Source organism: Neophocaena asiaeorientalis, unplaced genomic scaffold, assembly GCF_003031525.2.
Source record: "Neophocaena asiaeorientalis asiaeorientalis breed wild unplaced genomic scaffold, Neophocaena_asiaeorientalis_V1.1 scaffold23, whole genome shotgun sequence".
NCBI classification, from domain to species: Eukaryota; Metazoa; Chordata; class Mammalia; order Artiodactyla; family Phocoenidae; genus Neophocaena; species Neophocaena asiaeorientalis.
This window is the reverse complement of record NW_020175047.1, coordinates 2693298-2715639: the sequence shown is the minus strand read 5'-3', so window position 1 is coordinate 2715639 and position 22342 is coordinate 2693298. Positions and strand designations below refer to the sequence as shown.

General features: G+C 36.8%; 1 protein-coding gene across 2 annotated transcripts in view; it reads left to right on the top strand.

Moving 5' to 3' along the window:
- DLG2 (discs large MAGUK scaffold protein 2) overlaps nt 1–22342 on the top strand; it is a 783758-nt gene that overhangs the window by 21183 nt on the left and 740233 nt on the right. Inside the window, exon 1 of one of the 2 annotated variants that reach the window (XM_024763575.1) lies at nt 14093–14197. The exons of the other annotated variant lie outside the window; for it this stretch is intronic. Within the exon in view, the coding sequence (XP_024619343.1) occupies nt 14093–14197 (105 nt within the window). Of the gene's footprint in view, nt 1–14092; nt 14198–22342 lie in introns of those variants that run through there. 2 annotated transcript variants of the gene reach the window in all.

Sequence of the window (22342 nt, the reverse complement as noted above, 5' to 3'; positions counted from 1 at the left end):
GGATTCTCTCCTTGCTTCTCCACTGGGCTCCGGAAAGTTGGAGGGTGATAGTAAAAGATTGCTTGTGAATCTGGACCTTAGAGTAAAGGCTCACTTATTTAGAATGATAATTTGCTCCTAGCTCGGGACCTCGAAAGATTACTTTTATTCATATTAAGGTAGTGAGTCACATCACATTCCCCATGAGCTGGGATGCAGAGCCCATTTTTCTCTCTCCATTGTATAGAAGACTTAAATCACAATTTCTTTTTCAATCCCCCACTGATGGTACAATATGGGATTTTTCTGTATTAAGAAACACAGGTCAATGAAGGCCAAGATTTGGTTGATTCTTGTAATTTTCCTAATTCCATCACAATAGCTTGGGCCAATATTCTTTAATTCCAGTTCTGTGACTTTACCATAGAAGTAGTGTTACCTAATGGCTGTGCTTTTGTCTCCTGTCTTTGAAAGAGCAATTCTTTTGTTACATTTGAAAGGACTTAAAAATGAGAAACCTAAGGATTAACTTTTTAATTAGATATAATGATTAGAAACTCTTCATCACAGCAGTTTTCCTTTCATTATGAAAGGAAAGTTGACAGTTTCTGTTCAATTAATGTTCATTGAAATGTTTTTTAAATGAAATTGTTGCTGAGTAAAAGGACATCAAAAAGCATATGACATGATTAAGGGCCTTGCTTTTTGACTTTTTTATGGGGAAAGTGCTGATTTAAAAAGAATCCTGAAGACAACAAAACATTATATTTCTTCACAGGAGTAATATTTAAGTCTCAGTGCTTGTAAAACTGAATATCACAAAAGCTTCACCCCACTCTAAATGTTTGCAATCCCCATGCTAACTGACCTTTGATCACATCAACATAGTTCAGGGAAATCAAATTTGCAAGGCTTATTTTGGTGAAACCCATTATTTGTGATGATGGTGCTGGACTTTCGACTTTGGAATAGTTTACCTGTTACTGTCTTGACTTCATAGTATAATTTCAAATGATTTAGTTCATTTAATTGGGGGTTTTGCCATTGATGTATTAGCATTCCACATGCAACTTCATTTTGGGATGAATAGGCCAGAACCTCATGAGCGCTGAGAATAAATGCTTTCCATGACTCTGAGACTTGGATTTATCTCTTGTTCTAGCAGAAAATCACCTGGTTCTTGTAAATAAATCCTACCTGAACTCCCTGCATCTGCGGTACTTACCTTTCTAGTCTCTTAACAAATAGCTGTAAATATTCTTTCAATAAAAATTATTCTCTCCTTGTAGATTTTTATTGCCTAAAGTATCAAACAGATATTTATCATCCTTACCCTGGAAGCCTTCTGTACTTTCTCCTTCCTGACAGCATTCATGGTGTTAATGATAATGATAATAATATTGATGGCACCCAACATTTATTTATTATTACTTATTCTAAGAAGTGTTAAGTATAAGTAATTCGTTCAGTCCTCACAATAATCCCAAGAGATTGATAACATTATTGTTCATTATTATGGTACCCAATTTACAAGAGGGGAAACTGAGGCTTGGCAAGGTTAACTAATTTTCCCAAATTTACTCAGTAAATAATTAATGCAGCAGACACAGGCCCATTATTGTCCCCCAGCAAGATGTTTTATTAATTGCTGTTGTTCCCTGCCTGTAAGCTTTACTAGAATCAAGGACTGTCTCCTTCTTTATACTAGTTTTTCTTAATCCAAACTCTATTCCTTTGCTTTTTATTTTTTATTTTTTTTGCGGTACGCGGGCCTCTCACTGTTGTGGCCTCTCCCGTTGTGGAGCACAGGCTCCGGTCGCGCAGGCTCAGCGGCCATGGCTCACGGGCCCGGCCGCTCCGTGGCCTGTGGGATCTTCCCAGACCATAGCACAAACCCGTGTCCCCTGCATTGGCAGGCAGACTCTCAACCACTGCGCCACCAGGGAAGCCCTCCTTTGCTTTTTCATCTAATCCTTGCCCCTTGCCTGCCCTAGTAATCCAGGCTTACCTCTTATTGGCTCTCACCTGACCCCAGTTGTCTCACATAAGTTGGAAACCTCAAAGTCATTATTAATACTACCCTCTCCTTCCATGTGAAATAGACCAATAAGATATTTCTGAGTGTTTGTGCTTGTGCGCGTGTGTGTGGGAGAGGGAACGGGAGAGAAAGAGAGATGAGGGGGAGGAAAGGAGAGAGGTGGAGATAAGGGAGAAAGAAAAGAGAAAAAGGGAGTGGGAGAGGTAGGGAAGGAGAGAGAGGCTGAGACAGAGAGACACTTATGCAAACAGACTAAAAGATGTTGCTACCCAGTGGAGATGTATCGATTAGAGGAAGGAAATGAGAGGGCAAACTTCCAGGGAGCTTTACTTTAGGGCCATTTTGATATCTTAAGAAGAGTTGAGACAAGAAGTGAATCTGTAAAAAAAAATTCTTTGGTGTTAACAGAGCAAAAGAATATTCCTAAGAAGACCAATGCTTTAGTCCTGGCCCTGCCACTATCTAATTGCATAATCATAGGTACATCAGTCTGGGTCTCAGTTTCCTATCTGTAAAATTGGCACAACCATACCAGCCTCATGGGATTGTTTTAAGAATCAAATGAAATACTTATATGATAAAGAAAAGGTAATGGAGATCAGATTCTTGAAGTGCTTATGAACTAGTGAAATGATAAATATCTGACATATGGACAGAGCTTAGCATTACACAGAAATAAAAATATGTTTAGGTAAAGAAGAAAGTTAATAGCTAATGATTATTTATCAGGTACTTATTTTATGTTAGTCACATAAGCCGACTCATTTAATCTTCACAACAACCACATGGCATAAATACCATTCTCAAACCCATTTTACAGAAGAGAAAACTGAGGTCCAGCATGTAGAGTCACCTGATCAAGGTCAGACAGTTAGTTAAAAAGCCGTCTAGCTAGGATTCTAGCCCAGGAAATCTGACTCCAGATCTTATACTCTTAACTATCCTCTCTGCCTCTTCCATGAGCTGGGAAAGAATAGGCATTGGTTGCAGAGAAGCCCTTTGCTGCCAGTAAGGAGATTCTACCACCACAAAGCCCACCAACACAGTTCCTCTCCATGGCTGAAGGGCACCTCTGTGTCAGGTATACCTCTCAACAGTGTACCCTCCCCTCCCTCAGCTACTTCCATATTGGCTATCAAAGCACTTAGGCCATTAAAAAACGTTTGGAAAAAAAAAAATTGAGTAACTGTGCTGTATAAATCCTGCTTTTCAAAACCTTGGAAAATAGAAGTGTATTAGGCATGTTGAAAGTGCAGTTTAGAAGACTTTCTATTTCCAGCTGAGACTTTTCTGCTTGGGTATGCTTAAGCAACATGGAAATAAAAGATTTCAATCAGGTATCCTTAGAAGTTCTTTCACGTTCTAGTTAATTCGGCAATGCCTACGTTAAGATCAGAGTATCTTAACCTGTCATGTGATTATTTTTCTCTAGGCCGTTTACTAGCGTGGACCACAAGGCTAAGAGTACCATAAAAGCAAACTCGTTCCCGAGAGTTACTGATTTTTTTTCCCCTCTTGCATTCCTATGACAACACGAGAAGCCCTAACCACCTCCCTCTTGTATTTAATCTGCCGTGATTTTTAAAAAGCATCGTAGTGAGGCGTCACCGTAAGCCACTGTGAGGCCCTGAGCATTTCAGCCTTTGAGACGGTGCTAGGTCGATATTACTCCTGCACATACTGCAAGGACAAAACGCAGTGGAGAACTTGGAAGGGAGAGAGGTTAAGTAACCTGAGAAGGTTCAAAAATGGTAATGGTAGTAAACTGATCTATGCTGGTAAGAACTGAGCGTGGTAAAACCTAAGTTCAAGTCCCGTATCAGCCATTTATTGATAGTGTGATTTGCATGCCTGTCATTTAACCATTCAGTGTACCTGTTACCTCAGTTTAAAGTGGCTGTGTTAATTCTGTCTATACATACACCATAAGGTTTTTGCAATAACCAAATTCATTCATTTATTCAACATACGTTCATTAAACACCTATCTCATCGCTAGACACTGTACGTACAGGTGTAAAATGATAAACAAAAGAACTCTTCTCTATCCATAATAGGGTAGTCCAACAATAATCTAGAAGTCACAAAAAAGATTTATAAACTAGGTTCTATGAAAATCTATGATGGAATATCCTGATCAAGGTCTAGGGCAGAGGCTATTAACTGGGTATGATTTTGTCCCCCCAGGGGACATTTGGCAATGCTTGGAGACCTATTCGGTTGTCACAACTCGGGGAGAGGAGTGCTACTGGCATCTAGTGGGTATAGGACAGGGATACTGCTAAGCCACCTACAATGCACAGTAGAACTGAGATTTGAAGGATAAGTGGGAGATAATTCTGGAGAAGAGGTGGGAGAAGATTTGAGGCAGGGTAACTAGCACTGACATGAGAATGCACTTCATCATAGCCTAAGTGCTAGGAGCAGGCCTGTGGGGCTGGGGAAAGGAGTGGGGGGAGGTAGCACAAGATGACATTGGTGAAAGACCAAGGGGTGGGACCGTGCAGGGCCAGGAGGGTCATGATGAAGTGGATATTGTGGGTTCCTGTACATCTGCCTTGAGCAACTGAGTGGAAGAAGCTGGGATTTACCGGATGAGGAAATGAAAGAGAAGCAGATTTGAGGGGGAGGAAGGAGGATAGAGCTCAGAGTTTGAAGGCGTTTCCGTCTGAGATGTCTGTGAGATATTTGAGTGCAGATGACCAGCAGGCAGCAGGATATCCAATTCAGGAAAGAAATCTGGGCCAAGAATATAAATGAGGTATCCATTGGCATACTAATATTTAAATGAGTAAAAAGAGAGAGGGTAAAAAGTAAAAGGAAAGAGAATTCCTAGCTGTGAAAGTGCTTTGTCTTTCGAAATATGCTTTACGCATATAAGGAATTCCTGTTGTTATAAACATCAAGTACAGTGCTTTTAACATCCATCCATTTATTTAACAAACCTTTGCTCTCCTTTGTTATATGCTAGGTAATGTGCTAGGGCCTGGGGTAAAAAGATGAATAAGATTGACCTTGCTCTCAGAAGGAGTCAAGAAAGCAAGTGGGTGGAGGGGAGACAGAAAATTCTTTTCTTTTTTTAACCTTTTATTTTATATTGGAGTATAGGTGAAAAACAATGTTGTGTTAGTTTCAGGCGTACAGCAAAGTGACTCAGTTATGCATAACACATGTATCTCTTCTTTTTCAAATCCTTTTCCTATTTATGTTGTTACATAATATTGAGCAGAGTTCCCTGTGCTATACAGTAGGTCCTTGTTGGTTAGACAGTAAATTCTTAATACTGTCCTGTAAATGAGTTTGTGTAGCTTTCCTTCTGTCAGGAGAGTCCAGAGGAGAAGGGCTGAGGTCTCTTGAAGTGGGCAAAGATGAGGAAGACAGATTTGATCTGCCCCGTAGTTCTATCCCGGGTTGGCCCTAGCTTTAACTCTGGCCTGAGGTTTACATGCTGTGACCTGGCATTCGGTAGAACTACGTTCAAAGAAGACCTGTTGCCCTGCCTGCTTCAGTCAGCTTCTCTGGGATCCTCTGCTTTCTCTCCCTTATAGAACTGGGCTTATGATTCCAGACTGCAGAGTATATGGAATAGCACTTTACCACAATGACTTGCATCTCTTAAGCACATATGAAATATACTGACTGATTGATCAAATATATAGCACACTTCTCTATTGTAAGAATTCTGGTACCCCACAGGTCATATCATGCCCTCTGGAACACTGTTGCATACAGTAAAAGTTCATGCTCTCTTTTATTTTGGTAAAGTCGCATGAGTCTTACCCCATCAAAAAAAACAAGTGTCACTCTTCTTAAATAGGAGAAAATGGGTCAGATATGAGCTTTTGATAAGAGCCATGGCCAAACTCACCAGAGATCTTTGGAAATACAGAAGATTTGGGTAAATATACTAACATATGCTTTTGAAGTTTTAATATGCTTTTATCTATTTTAGGCCCTATTAATAAAAATAATATCAAGTGAACACTGAAAGAGTCTGTGATGTTCCAGGCTCTGTGCTTGCGCTGACTGTACACTGGTTTCGCTTTTCTGATCCTACAGTTTACTTGGGGAGACTAGAGATTAAAAGTAAATAAATAAATATATTCCAAATTAAGATAGGAACCGTGAAGGAAGGAAACAGGGTTCAGGGAGAAAGAACATTAGGAGGATACACACTTAGACTGGGGTGTGGTTGTCAGGAAAGGTGAATCTGCAAGTACCTAAGTATTTTCCGATCAGTGGTCAAACGTGTGTTGAACAAAGAGCCAAAAAATATGAATTTATCTTAGGTCTTCTTTCTTTATTACTTACTTACTATTTAATTCTTACTTATTAAATAAGTTAAAATAAAGTTAATTTCACAAAGAATAACAGCGATAACTGTATGCTAGGCTCTGCTCTAAAGTTTTATAAATATTAACTCATTTAATCCTCAACAGTCCTATGAGATAAGTACTGTTATCATCTCTATTTTATACATGAGCAACGGGAGCAAAGGAGAAACTAAGGAACTTGTCCAAGGTCACATGGCTGGTACATGGTGAAGCAAGTTACATTAGCCTCTGTGGACCTATTTATCTGTAAATTGAGAATAATACTTTCATGGGAATAAGATGGGTGCTGCATGGGAAAGTAATTTTTTAAGAAGTACAATGGTAGATTTCTATCTTTATAATTTTAGTACCAATTACAATGTCACTATTACAATGATGTAGGCTCTGAATGTGAAATATTATGAGGAAACCAGAAATGTTAAGATGGAGGAGCCTACCCTCAAGAGTTTACTGTCTTACTAGAGAGATTATCAGCATACACGATAATGTACAATTCAAAATTGCATGGGATATTTTTGCTAAATTTAAGGCCATAGTTGTAAACGCTTAGTTGAGAGAAAAATGGGATTGTTGAGGATTAAAATCTATCCATAGATCACTGAATTATAGCTCTGAAGGACACTTGAGAGATGATTGAGTCTAACGTCTGTATTTTGTAGATGAGTAATTGAAGCTTGTCAAAGCAAAACGACTGAACCAAGATCTTACTGCTTATTAGGGCAAGAATCATAACAAAGAGTAAGGCCCCTGGATATGAAATCTCAGCCCTTTCCTCTAGTTAAACTTTTTTATATTCTTTGCTTCCCTTCCTGCGGGAAGGTCAGTGCTTTCTAACCCCCTCTCCACCGTGGACAGATGGATCAAACTACAAGATTAAAACATTAAATGATAACAGAAATTGTCACTTTGGATCAAGTCCAGGAGATTGAGACATCCTGAGGGTTTTTCTAGGAACTTTTTAAGGAAATTTAAAAAATGGCTTCAGCGAAGTCTATTGATATTCCTTCCATCTGCACATATTTAAGATGTACAAATTGATGTTTTGACATATGAAACCATCCGTTCACGATAATGAACATATCCTTCACCCTCAAAAGTTTCTTCATGCCTCTTTGTAATCTCTTCATCCAACTCCCTCCCCCTGCCCATTGTACCTCCCCATTCCCAGTTTCTCCTTTCTATCCCTATAGGTTAGCCTGCACTTTCTATAATTTTATATAAATGGGACCATACAGTGTGTATTATTTCTCTTCTTTCATTCAGCATAATTATTTTTAGATTCATCCATGTGTTATGTGTATCAATAGGTCATTCCTTTTTGGTGCTGAATAGTATTCCATTGTTTGGATATATCACAATTCACTTATCCACTCACCTGTGGTTTCCAGTTTTTCGCTATTACAAATAAAACTGCTATAAATATTTGCATGTAAGTCTTCGAATAAACATATGCTTTCATTTCTCTCGGATAAATATCTAGGAGTAGAATGGCTAAATCATGCTAGGTACATGTTTAAGTTTTCAAGAACCACTGAACTGTTTCCAAAGGGAAAGTAGCATTTATATTCCCACGAACAGTGTATGAGAAGTCCAGTCTTCCACATCTTTACCAATTCTTGATATGGTCAGTCTTTTTTAATATCATTCATTCTAATAATTAGTGTATTTTAATTTTTATTTCTCTAGTAAATCACAGTGTTGATACTCTTCCACATGCTTGTTTGATACATATATATCTTCATTGATGGTGTCTGTTAAAATGTTTTGCTCATTTTTAATTGGATTGTTTTATTGAGTTTTGAGAGTTCTTTATATACTTTAGAAACAAATCCTATGTTAAATATATAGTTTATAAGTTTTGCTTGCGTTCTATGACTTGTCTTTTCATTCTCTTAACAGTATTTCAAGAAACAAAATTTCCCATTTGTTGATGTCCAATTTTTCCATTTTTTTCTCTTATGGTTGTGCTTTTGGTGTTGTATCTAACCCTTAGATCAGAAAGATTTTCTATGTTTTCTTTTAGAAGTTTTATTTAGGCTTTACATGTAGGTCTATAATCTATTTTGAGTTTATATGTAGTTAAGAGGTATACATCAAAGTTTGTTATTTTGTATATGGATAGCTAATTGTTCCAACATCATTTGTTGAAAAGATTACCTTTTCTTTATTGAACTGCCCTTGCACCTTTGTTGAAAATCAGTTTGCTGTCAATGTGTGGGTTGATTCCTGGAGTGTCTATTCTGTTCCATTTGTTCTGTGCTATTCCAAGTTGTTTTGGCTACTCTAAATTCTTTGAATTTCCATATGATTTTAGAATTGGCTTGTCAGTTTCTCTAGAGCAAACAAATAAGCAAAAAAACAAATAACTTTGTTGGGGTTTTGACTGGGTATGCATTGCACTGAACCTATAAATTAATTTTCAGTGTATGACATCTTAAAAATAGTGAGTCTTATTACCCAGGAACTTCATATCTCTCCATTTATATGTCTTTAATTTCACTGAGGAAAGGTTTGTGGTTTTATAAATTTATCCCTAAGTATTTTATATTTTTTATAAATTTATTTTTTTTCACCTTCCATTTATTTATTGCTAGTAAAGAGAACTACAGTTGGTTCTTGTATACTGATCTTGTATTCTGCAGCCTTGCTGAACTCATTTATAAATTCTGAAGTTTACTTTAGATTCTATGAGATTTTCTACATAGACACTTATGTCAAATATAAAGAAAGATACTTTTTTTTTTCCTTTCCAATATTTATGTCTTTTTCTTGACTTGTTAACTGTCTAGAACCTTCTAGACAATGCTGAACAGAAGTGGTGAAAAGAGACATCCTTATCTTGTCCTGAGATTTTTTTTTTTTCTTATCCAGGAATTGATACTGGATTTTGCAAAATGTTTTCTCTGTGCCTATTGACCATATGGTTGGTTAGTTGTTTGGTTATTTTCTTTAAATGTTTGTAATATGATGAATTATATTAAGTCATTTTCAGAGGTTAAACCTATTTGATTATGATGCGTTACCCCCTTTATATATTGGTGGATTCAATTTGCTAAAATTTGTTTAGAACTTTTTTCATATATACTAATGAGGGCATATGAATATTTCCTTTTCTTGTAATATCTTCATCTGGCTTGGTACCAGGGTAATGCTGTCCTCAAAAAACAAGTTGTGAAGTATTTTTTCCTCTTCAGTTCTCTGAAAGAATTCGTATAGAATTATTCTTTTTTCCTTAAATAAAATTCATGAGAAGGCATCTAGGCCTGGAGTTTCCTGGTGGTTAGGTTTTTAATTAAAAATTCCATATCTTTAATAGATATATGGTATGGCTATTTAGTGTAGTTATTTTTCTTGAGTGACCTTTGGTAGTTTACATCTCTCAAGGAATTTGTTCCATATACGGTGTCAAATTTATTGGCATAAAGTGGTTTTTGAGATTTCCTTATTAGCCCGTTAATGGCTGCAGAATCCGTAGTGACGCAACCTCTCTTATTTCTGATTTTGATAATTTATTTCTTCTCTCTTTCCTCACTAGTCTTGCTAGAGGGTTATAAATTTTATTGATATTCTCAAAAAAAACTAGCTGTTAGTTTTATTTATTTTCTCTATTTTCCCTTCTAATCTTTTAACTTTTCTGCTTTGTGATTTTAATTTGCTATATTTTTTTATTTTAATAAGGTGCAAGCTGAGATCATTAACTTGAGACCTTCTTTCTTTTCAAATATAGGTGTTTAGTGATATATATGTTCCCTTAACTACTGCTTTAAAGACATCTAACAAATGTTGATATGTTGTGGCTTTATTTCATTCAGTTCAAAATGCGTTCTAACTTACTTTTGATTTCTTTGACCAATGGTTATTTAAAAGTGTGGGATTTAGTTGTAAAATATTTTGGGAATTTTCAGAAATTGTTCTATTGTTGATATCTAACTTAATTTTACTATGATCAGAGAATATGTTTTCTTTGACCTGAATCCTTTTAAATGTATTAAAATTTGACTTATGGCTCAGAATATGTTCTACCTTGGTAAATGTTCCATGAGCACTTGAAAAGAATGCTGTTGTAGGGTGAAATGTTTTTTAAAGGTATATTAGCCTAATTCGATGGATGGTTTTGTAAAGGTTTGCTATATCCTTATAGATTTTGCCTGCTTGTTCTATTAATTATTCAGAGTAGGATAATAAAATCACCAACTATAATCATGAATTTCACTATTTCTCCTTGTTGCTTTGGTTTCTCCAGAAAACCAATTTTATATCCTCAATTCATCAAGTCCACTGGGTTCCAACTGGATCCACTCTCCTGCAATGTGGCCTAGACATTCAAGGTTGTAAAAGGGGCAATCATAAGACTTACCTTGTTTGTTTCCTGTCTCTTAGAGTTCACTACTTTTTGTTCTCTGATGTCCATTTTTGAAACTCATTGTTTCATATATTTTGTTCAGTTTTTTTTTTTCCAGATAGGAATGTAAATCTAAGCCCTGTTACTCCATTTTTATTGTCATGAAGTTATATTTAAACCAATCACTAGCAGAAAGCATTCAAAGGCAGACCTTTTGAGCATGGCAATAGTACCAACCATATAAAAGGTACTTTCAGACACTCTGAGGCCTGTAATCTAATTTAGAGCATGGCAGTATATTTAGATATGATGGACATATGGCCTAGTGACTAAGGGTTTAACAGAAAAATGGTAGCCATTACATATCAGGCATTGTGCTAGCAGGAAAAAAAATACGTACAACATTCTACTTTGCGGGCACAGGCAAATGCACACTGAGTGGTTCTTGAAGCAGAGAATTGAAATTATATAATATTTATCTTTGTACTGTGTGTTTCTAGCACAGTGCTTAGCACATAGTAGAGCTCAGTAAATGTTTGTTAAACTGAGCAAAATTGAATTATGTCAAATATTAGATCAGGTAAGACTCGTGGTGGACTCTATTTGAATACCAAAGGTAATAGACTTTAGAACTTATAGAAGTGATGGGGCATGAGTGCAAAACACGCTATATGCACCTAATAAAAACTAAATAATTAAGCAATATGGCCTAAATGATTGAGCCACCTAAAGCCTCCAAAAGTATATCAATATTCCTATTTTAAAGAGTGAGGAATAAATATATGAAATTTACTATCTCATGAGGTTTAGTTTCCCCGAATTTATGCACACTGATGCTCTAAGAATTAGTTAAAGCTAAGATTGATTAGCATTAGGAATAGGAAGCTACTGACTTTTTATTCAAGAGTAATAATTTTATTCAATAATTGTTACTTGGCTCCAGTAACAATCTTGAGTATTAACCCTTCTTGGTGTCATGTTCCTTCCAAAACACCAGTAATGATCTTTCCCACTCTGTACCTTTGTTCTACCTTTTCTTACTCAGGAATGTCCCCGATCTATCTCTGCATGTCCAAATTTTACCCTAACTTCAAGCTCTGGCTAAGTGCTAAATCTTCTGGAAGCTGCCCTAATTTTCCCAGTTAATGTAACTTTTCTTTTTCATTGTTTTGTGAATAGTTTATACTACCTCTTTTATGGCACTTATCCTTTTTTAACTTGTCTTTTTGTTATTTGTGCCCATGTATCATCCCTTCAGTTAAACTCTAAGTTCCTTAAAGACAAAATCAACATCTGATATCCATTTGCCCGTAATACAATGAAAAAGTATAGCACATGGGAGATGCTTGATATGCTTGTTGGACCAACAAATAAATGAATGAATGCATGACTCCAGGGGCATTTTTTATGTAGAGGTCCTACATGCAGAGACTGTGGATTCTCTACCCTTTTGTGAAAGAGTAGGAAAGAAGGACCTTTTAAAAGATGCTGCTTAAATGAAAAGCAGAAGGGATCTGTCGAACAAGAGATAGAAGTAGTCCAAGGCACGACAGAAGACCCAGAGGTTGGGGTCTGGAATAATGATGAACATTTGCTCAGGGAATTCAGAAAGAATAGATTAGAATTTTGGAGGATAACTTAGAAAGCAACTTTTATTTTCCTGCTGTTTGATAAATATGGAACATCTACTAATGAAGGAATATTTTCTGGGAGTTGTGGGCTGGCTGGTTGACAGTGCATGAGGGAGAAGCATGTGACTGGGGCAGATAGAAGAGTATAAGGGCAGGAATGAAGGCAGAGGAGGGACTGTGGGTGTGAGCTGAACAGAACACCATGAATGAGAAAAAGAGGAGGTTGGTTGAATTGATATGGAAAAATGAACTGTCTAATGGCAATAACCTCATGGTGTGTACTCATGAAATATTAAGGAAAAACAATCTCCTTACAAATTAGCCCAGGTAGAAATTTTGAAAGATCAATTCTACTTGCAGTTCCTTCAATTCCAAATTGAAAAGTAATTGAGACAAGGGGAAAACTTTGCCTTTGAGACTTTCACACCACCAAGTCATTAGTATGAACTAATCCACCATCACCAGGGTACAAATGCAGAAAAACTAGGTAACCCAAATCATGAAGCTCTTCTAAAAATAATACAGCAAAAATCCTTCATTTATGTTATCACACTGTTTCCTACAGTTTGTACCTTGTTTTACACTCCTTGGATTTTCTAGGTCAATTAAAAGCACAATTTATTCATTATGCTGTGTGTTGCCCTCAGTTTACCCCTTACCTCTAGAAATACTTGAATAAATATCCCCATTGTTGGCTGTGTAACTAGCCCTGAGAGCATAGATTCCTTTGGAACTTCAAGCACCTTACAAGGTGCATTACCACCTGCCTCGAGGATCCCACAGAGTCTGTGGGGGAGGGAGGAGGTTAGTAGAGCCTTACCTTGTAGGCTTAAGTTAAGGAACACTCAGAATGTGTTGCTATATTCTGTTGTTCAGATTTTATTTAGTGCGTATACCTTTTTTGTTAAAGTGTGCAAGCAATTTCTCTGGGATTAACACGTTCCAATTATGTGTAGCCCACTCTCAGTTCCCAAGAATATGTGAAGGTTCAATTCTCCTGGCATTATTTATGTAAATTCTACCTGGAAGAAGAAATAAATGTGACTCTTACCTAATATATAAGACAAGAGAAAGACCTTCTAATTACTCTTAAATTTTAATATAAATATTTGACTGCATTTTATGCTCACGAACTTTCTGGCTAGTCTTTAGAAATAATCCCAGATAAATAACTGTAGTTAATAAAGGCAGTAATACTCTCTAGATGGAAAATATATCACATCTAGATCATAACTAAACTGAGAGGCGAGTTGGATATATTAAATGACACTGTGAGAACGCATGTGTTTCACACAGAGCCGACAAGTGTACACACCTGCCTATGTACATATATGTGCATATGTAACCCACCCCTTCAATTTTACTACTTTTCACAAGCTGCTCAAATTCTACCTCCATGGCCTGCCACCCAGATCTTCTGGTGGAAATATTTTTTTACATCTCTCTCCCTCCTACTTCTTTCCCCCCACACACTTATGGTATGTGCAGTTTCACCAGACCCATGTAAAGACAGGGGAACACTGATGGGATTGCTTTTCACAAGTGTGGGAACGAAAATCCTTCCCAATGAAAACATCTGTCTCTGTTCAAGTCATGCCCAGTTATCCCCCAAAAGAAATGTTCTGATTAACATTTTTTTTTTTAAGTCTTAAGATAGCAGTTTGTGTAGCAGATCTAATTAAGAAGTTTATGTAACAGATCTGCAGGGTTTTTTTTTCCTCCTTCAACTGGGTTCTTTGAGCTCAGTTTGAGTGTTACTAGCTTTCGCCATGCAGCGGCAAAGTGCTTCCCGGGCTGAAAATTATCAGCTTCTGTGGGATACTATTGCTTCCTTAAAACAATGTGAACAAGCTATGCAACATGCATTTATACCGGTAAGGAAAATTTCCTTTTATTTTCCTAGGGATTCTTTTCTTTTTCTCCTATTTTTTCCTTTATAGCTATAGATAAATGGCATGTATTCTATGTATTTAAAGATGTGGTATCTTCTCTGTAGTTCTTGTTTGGGATAAACATGTCTCTTTTTGCTCTGTGTGAAATCTGAATTATTAATATGGTCAAATATTGATCAGTGAGAAAGAGTAAACAGCGGTCCAAGCAAACTTATCCCACTGAAGATAGTAGGTTCTAATAGTAACATGTACTAAAGAAAGGGCACAAGATTGATATTCTTCATATTAATATTTGAAACAGCTTACAGTGTATGTTTCCTGGTTGGTTCCCCCAAAGTACTTAGAATGGCTTGAATATCTTTTGCAGTGGGTTTGATACATAGATCAGGAAGCCAAAAGTTAGTTCTTACGTTTCGATTCTTTGCTTATCCAAGTAAAATCTACCATAAAACCTCTTCTGAAAAGCGATTGTTCCTTTAGTAGTAACATTACTACTTAGAGATTTGTAAAAATGGCTTAGAAATTTGTAAAAAAAAAAAAAAAGTGCATAGATATATAAAATCAATTAATTGAGTCAGTGCCATTGTGTTTTCCATTGCAGATATAATATTTGTGCTTATAATTGTCCAGCTAGAAGAACCAGGCTGGCTACATTTGATAGGCTGAGGTGGGGTAAACGGGACTTGGAAGAAGAATATAAAAATATTTGCTTCTTTAAATAGATCTGTTTTGAAGGATGGAGATAATCTATTAGAAATAAGAGAACACTCTTAAAAATTAAGACCTGCAAAAAATTATTTGGAATTCCTTAAGAAAAACATTATTTCTGACATAGAAATAGTTGGATTCAATCTTCTTTGAAATTCAAGTTATTTTCAAGTGGCTCAAGTCAGATGCCATATTTTTGTCTGTAACTGGGGACTCACCTGTTTCAAAGACTGTACTATGTTTAAAGTTCTTCTCATTGAATACTATTCTCTAATTGGATCTCTGTAAGTTGATCTTAATTGTTGAAGACATAAAACATAAATTTTTGCAAGGATTTAAAACACTAATGGTGGGAAGCTTTCTAAATCAGATTAAGTTATAATTATTCTACTCTGAACTGCAATCTGCTGTGTATAGTTTGCTTCTCCTATCTTTATTAAACTCTTCCTCCTTTGTTTTAACAAGAAGATTATGATACCCCTTGTGAAGCTCATGTGTCTCCTCCTTCGTAGAGCTTTCTCTGGCTAGGCAGAATTATTTTCTTCTATCTCGGTTCCTTGCATGCACCACTGATTTATCACCCAACATATTTTATTGTAAGTGTTTTCTTTTCTGTCTCTCTAATTATATTGTAACTTCTTGGAGCTAAGGAGGAAAGGAAAGTAGGTTGGAGAAAGGAACTGATATTTGTTTCTTTTCTTATTTTCCTGTCTCGAACTCTTTGAATATAGGCAGCATCTATTCCTAGGGTCTAACAGTGTTTGGCAAAACAAAGAGTGCTTGGTGAACATGTGAGGAATGAATGAAATCAACTAATGAGAGTCTCCAGTTCCAGCATTTCTAGTTACTACGTGGCAGTTTTCATCACCAGCTTTGTCTATACTGACCTCATAAAATTATTTCTATTCAGATACATCTGGAGATAACAATAAACCTTGACTAAAGCATTGCCATGGGGTGATGGTGGGAGTGGTAGTGTGTTAGTGCAGGAGATAGACCTTTATGGGAAAAAGTAGCCTTGGATTCAATTCCCATAGTCCATGGGCTACTCTTCTTCTATTCTCGTGTCTGTTTCCCCATACTGCAGGCATTCACATAGACGTATTCAAGTTTTATTCAGGTTTACTTCATTTTGACTGCTCTAAATCTTTTTCCAGCAGGTATCAGGAACTTGCCAGTCTCTCAACTCTCCTCAAATTTCTTCCAGGTCTTGCATTAAATGTATCATTATGTCATCATAATTTTACAAGGACTGCTTTTAGAAAACATAGACATTATTAAAATATTACTATCAGTTGAGAATAATTCTGTTTAAATTGAGCCTCAGTTTATTTCATTGTTAGAATATATAATTTAGAGCTCAGGAAAAGGACTTCATTTATTCCATATTTTATGTACTTTTTAAGCCCAGTTATATGTACTTCATACACACACACACACACACACATACACATACATGAATATGTGGTTGCATTCACATAGACGTATTCAAGTTTTATTCAGGTTTACTTCATTTTGACTGCTCTAAATCTTTTTCCAGCAGGTATCAGGAACTTGCCAGTCTCTCAACTCTCCTCAAATTTCTTCCAGGTCTTGCATTAAATGTATCATTATGTCATCATAATTTTACAAGGACTGCTTTTAGAAAACATAGACATTATTAAAATATTACTATCAGTTGAGAATAATTCTGTTTAAATTGAGCCTCAGTTTATTTCATTGTTAGAATATATAATTTAGAGCTCAGGAAAAGGACTTCATTTATTCCATATTTTATGTACTTTTTAAGCCCAGTGATAATGTACTTCATACACACACACACACACATACACATACATGAATATGTGGCGTTCTTGGCTAATGATGCCCTTCATTATTTAGGATATCCAAATAAATCCTTAAAACACACATCTTTACAATGATGCCTTAAGCACGTTAAGGAAATGAAAAACTATATTGACTCAGTCAGTTGCCTCCTTTAGAATAGACCTGGTTATCTTTTAAAATAAAGTACTTGGAAATGAATAGTATGTAGGAAGTGTAGACATACACTGATGTAGCTGATCTTAGAAACACTGACCTGAAAACTTCACAAGCTGTCTGTGCATCTCCTGTGAGTGAGGATTACTAACACATCATTAGAATACAGAGCCACCTAGATGGTCTGGACCATCTCTCACGTGTGCAATAAGCCATAGATCACAAGTGGTTTTCCAGTCAGTGCAGTTCCGTGTACTAATAATAAACCTGACATAAAATCTCAAGCTATAATACAGTCTTCCCCAGAGAACCTCCACATACAGCCTAAAATATACACTGGAGAGGGGAAACTTAAAGCAGCTGTTACCTGGATAATGTACTGCCCAAAACAGTCTGTAGAAAGAAGGAAGACAAATTATAGACTCTCGAAGTTTCAGTATTTGATTTCACATAACAGATCATGCCCTGTAATGATGAGGTGGAGATCAAATCTGGATTCTCAGGCAGGTTCATCTTCTTGACCCAAGAGCCTTGAGTATAAAACAGCAATGCAGAATTTCCCACATCTTTAGCATAAGTGCCGGCCAACGTAACCTAAATATTTATTGAATGAATGACTAAGAAAAAGCTCTCTCATGAAGTCCTAAAAATTAGTTCCATCAATGGAGCTGTAAGAGCATCCTTCTAGATAGTCAGTATCTTTGTATATCAGCAAATCAAAGGCTTTGCTGTTTTATCACTCAAATGAGCGGATATGCTTGTAAAAAACTGTCCCATATTTAGTAGTTATTTTCATAGAGACTTGCCTGTGTTTCTATTCACTTATTAGTTCGTTCACTTCACTCAGATTTTATTGAGCCCCTACTATGTTCTAGGCATGGTCCTAGGCACAGGATAAGGACCTGAAGGTACACTTCAACTTCTTTGTGACACCATCACTTTGGAATAGAGATGCATTACCCCTTGCCCAAATGGTACCTTACTGTCTTTTGTTGCCATGAACAAAGTTGATTTTCCCTACGCTGGTGGTCATCATGTTTGGATTTGGTCTAATGTGAGGTTCATGCAGCTTGCCAAGCATTGGTTCAAATACTAAAATGAATAAATCAGGAGAATCCCTGAGGATACTTACATGGAATTCTGCCCACCGGGAATTTTCAAATGGACACACAAATCACTCTAACACCAGATAAAAAGTGTTGAGTCCCTTAAGTACCCATGAATTACCATAGGAGTTAAGAAAAGGGGTGCCAGGCTTCGTGGAAGGCTATCTCAGCTGAGTTGTGAAGATCAAATAGAATTTTGATATGTAGTCATGATGGTGGAAGAGGGCATTCCAAGTAGAAAGGAATAGTAAAGGTACTTACTAACGGTGTAATCGTGGTTCGTTTTCCATCTGATCATTCACTTAACCAATATTTATCAGATACTTTTTATGTATCAGAAACTGTGTAATATGCCTAGGCATATAGCAATAAATAGCACAAGTTCAAACCCTACCCTGAGGGCGTTTACATTCAAATGGATGAGACAAACATTAAATGAATAGTTACATATACATCTGTACTGCACACTTGAATCCTATCCTGTGAAAGTTCTTCATAGCATTTCTCACAATTGTAACTTAATATTGCACGTATACATACACGTATATATATCTGTTATCAGAATAGTACAGCAACTGTAGATATTTTGCAAAGCCACTACAAACAAAACAAATAATTATTCTTTCCCAAATATTTTGTAGTCTTAAAACACTTGTTAATTTCCTTAGCAAACAGTTAGTACATCCTGTCTGACACATGCTGGACTTGGTACTTTAATATAAAAGTGATAGTATTTATTGAGCACCTATTGTGTGTCACGTACTGTTCTAAACCCTTCCCATATTATTTCACTCAGTTCTGTCAACAACTCTCTGATGTGGGCACTCTCATTTCCATTTTACAAAGTTTACAGAGGTTAAGTAACTTCCTCATGATCCCATAGCTAATAAATGGAAAGGCCAGGCCTTGAAACTAGTTATCTGGCTCCAGAGCCCATCTTCTTAACAGGTTCACTAGAATAAGGAGAAAACCACTGAAACCAAAACACCTGCAGCACAGCATGCTAAAAGCAGTAATCAAGGGATATACAAACCACAGTAAATGCAGCCAGGTGGGAGTGATCCATCTGCTTGGAATGGAGAGGAAAGATGACCAAGGAAGACTGGAAAGAGGAGAGAAGTCTTTGGATGGTTTTAAAGTAGTGGTTTATCACATGAAGGAGGCTGCAACAGTATGTGCGAAGGCACTTAGGCCTGAAAGAACAGTATGGAGTGAGGGATATTTATCAACTTTCCTCAAGTCCTGATCTTCCTCTTTGAGCATTCGGAAGGAATGTCGGGAACAGCAAGGATGAGAGTTGGGTCATTTATTTAAGGTAAAGACCCTGTAGGTCAATCAGAAAGGAAGAACTGAATACTTATGGAGACTTAGAAGAAAATCTCCGCCCACAGGTTAACACCTGTCTATGCCCGGAACTGAGGAAATATACATGGAGAAGCAGGAAAAGCTTGTGCACAAATATGAGAGAATGAAACAAATGTAGAAAGAGAAAAGAAAATAAGAAACCAAGTGGTCCCAAAGAAGGATAATGAGAGAGATGAGTCTGCCAGAAATGGAGAGAGGTTGGGAGAGGCTGGACTGTGGCTTCCTGGGTCCCTCAGAACTCCCAGTTCTTAGTTCCTATCTATCAAGTGCCTGACTGCTGAGCTTCTTCCCCTTTTAACCAGATACGTTCACATTTTGCCTAAACTAGTGCAAGTGGCTTTCTGTTCCCTGCAACCAGAGAACCTTCTTTACAGCAGGGACTGGTTAGTGGCTAGTGGTCCAGGGACAGGATCCATCCCTACACGAAAGGGCAGAACAACAGCTGGAGAAAAGGTGAGCAAATCGACAGAGTACATTAAGCTTCAAGGTGAAGTTCCATCCTTCAAGACTTAACTCACATCCCCTTCCGTGAGACTTACCTCATACTATGTAACCAAATGATATGCCTTCTCCCTCATTATTTCAACCCTGATTAACACTCCTTGAAGAAAACTAATAAGAGTAGGAAACCTACTTCCACATGGCTTTAGTCTATACTTTCTCCTTTAATCATCGCAGTACCAATATGAAATGGCCCCAATATTATTGTCTCCATTTTAGAGGATCAGTACCTTGTTTAAAATCATATAGATGCTAAGACCAGGAGAGAAACCAGGCCTTCTGACCCTAATCCCACCTGCCTTTCTCCTTCACACCCACCGTGGTACTTTGCCCTGTTTCTCTTGTGATGTTTCTCTGCTTTGTATTAGAAGCATTTGGGGGATTTCTCTCGTTTCCACAGGACACTGTAAACTCTTTGCAGAGCAAAACCATGTGTTTCCTCTTCCTAGATTCTGCAGCCCCAAGTACAGTGCCTTAAATATGATGTTTCCTAAACAAATCTGTATGGGCTGATTAATACTTAAAATGTAAGAACTTAGGCAGCGGTGAGATGATAATGAGGAAATAATTCTTCTTGTCTCAAATACATCCTCGAAACCTGTCTCCTCAGCTCAACCATCCCTTCCACAGACCCTGCCCCCAGCCCCTGAATGTCAAATTTGAACCATCGTAAGCTCAGGTCAGCTCTAAATAGGATTTGTTCAATGATGAGTTTCAGTCCTAGTTCATGGTGTTCCAAGTGTGTTTTGTCCTTTCTGGATTCTAAATATTACTTGACTCATCCTCCTCAATCATGCCAGATGCCTTTTTCTATTTCATTCCTCTTAGCCTTACTTTGCACTTCTGTCTAGTAATACCCCAGTTTTTAGTCTATTTCCTTCCAAAGAATATGAACAAGGCTATTAATGGAATTTCTATTAGTAAAGGAATAAAGGTGACACATAATCTATAGAGATGTTCAACCTAAAGGGGAAGGAAAGAACCGTATCTGAAGTGACCTGGATAATTGCAGCAGCCTGGATCTGAATGAACATTTGCAGATTTGTGGTAAAATGGAATGAAATTGTCACTTTTGTTTTTGAACAAAAGACAAAACTTGCCATCTTCTTATCTTCCTCTCTTGTGCAGTTTGCATTTCTTTGACTGCTGGTCTTGTGATTTCTGTGCATAGGTATCTGGAGTCCGTGAAAAATTAACGCCCAGTGCAGGATGGCTTCATCTTTGCATCAGTATCGCTCATTGTAAAATGTTTGTGTTGACTCATCAAAATGGGGTATTAGTGCAGATATATGTTATGGTACAACAGAGTAAGCCCATCCCCTGCTTCTCCCACTTTCCTCACCTACTCCAGAAATTACAAAAATAGGGCCCCAAACATATTTGTTACAGGACGGAAAAATAGACAGTTGCTCGGAGTTAATAATAGTAGTCCTCCTACAAGTAACAAAACAAAATTAAAACACACACATATCAAACCCTCAAAACCTTTAATAAGCTAATACTAGAAAAGTAGAACTCTTTTAAGCTTCGTTTAGATATTGTTATTTAGCAGGAACATGCCTAAGAACAATGGAGTTTCTAATGTTTATCTTGTGTAGACACCAGAAAATATACTGTACTAATGTTTTTACTTTTGCTGCTGCTGAGACCTCCCACTGCACTATTACTACTACCTTATATTTTCTTTATCTTTTTTTACCTTATTGCAATTTTCAAAGCAGCGTAAACTAGATTCTCTCTCATTACAACTTTGTAAGGTAAGCTAGACAGGTTTTAATATCCCATATTGTTCATAAGAAAATTGAAGTTCAAAAAATTGAAGTGGCTGGGGTCAGAGGTGGTTAAGTAGTAACCCTAGTAGTGGTCTAGTAGGGCTAGAGTCTCAATCTACTGCACTTTTGCTCAGATTCAGAGTTTTAGCTTAAAAAAATCTAGGTCTGAATCCTGGCTCTACCGCTTGCTATCTTGGGTAAATGCTTAACTTCTCTGTACCTCACTTTCATCCTCTGTAAAATTAGATATTATACAGATACTTTTAGGTTTGTTTGTGGTTTAAATGACATAATGTGAGTTAAACCCTTAGCAAAACAGCTAAGCAAAGAAAGTGACCAGTAAGGATTGCCATTATTAATGTTGCTGATTTTTAATAATTAGCCCAAATGTATCCTTTTACAAATTGTACAGAGTGTTTTGTTTGTTTGTTTTGCATACGGTTTTTATATATTATCCCATCTGCTTCTTGAAGAAGCACATTAGGTTGACCAAATAATAATTTATAACCTCCACTTGAACATGAACAGAAATTTCAGAAAGGCTAAATTATTTGACTAAGACCATCATAAAAGTAAGAAGAAATGTCTTAAATCTTAGATGACCCAAATCCTAAACTCTTTTTATTACTGCTTTTATGATATTAAAAATTAGGTTAGTATTAAAATCAGGAATCATCCAATTCTTATTAGTAGTT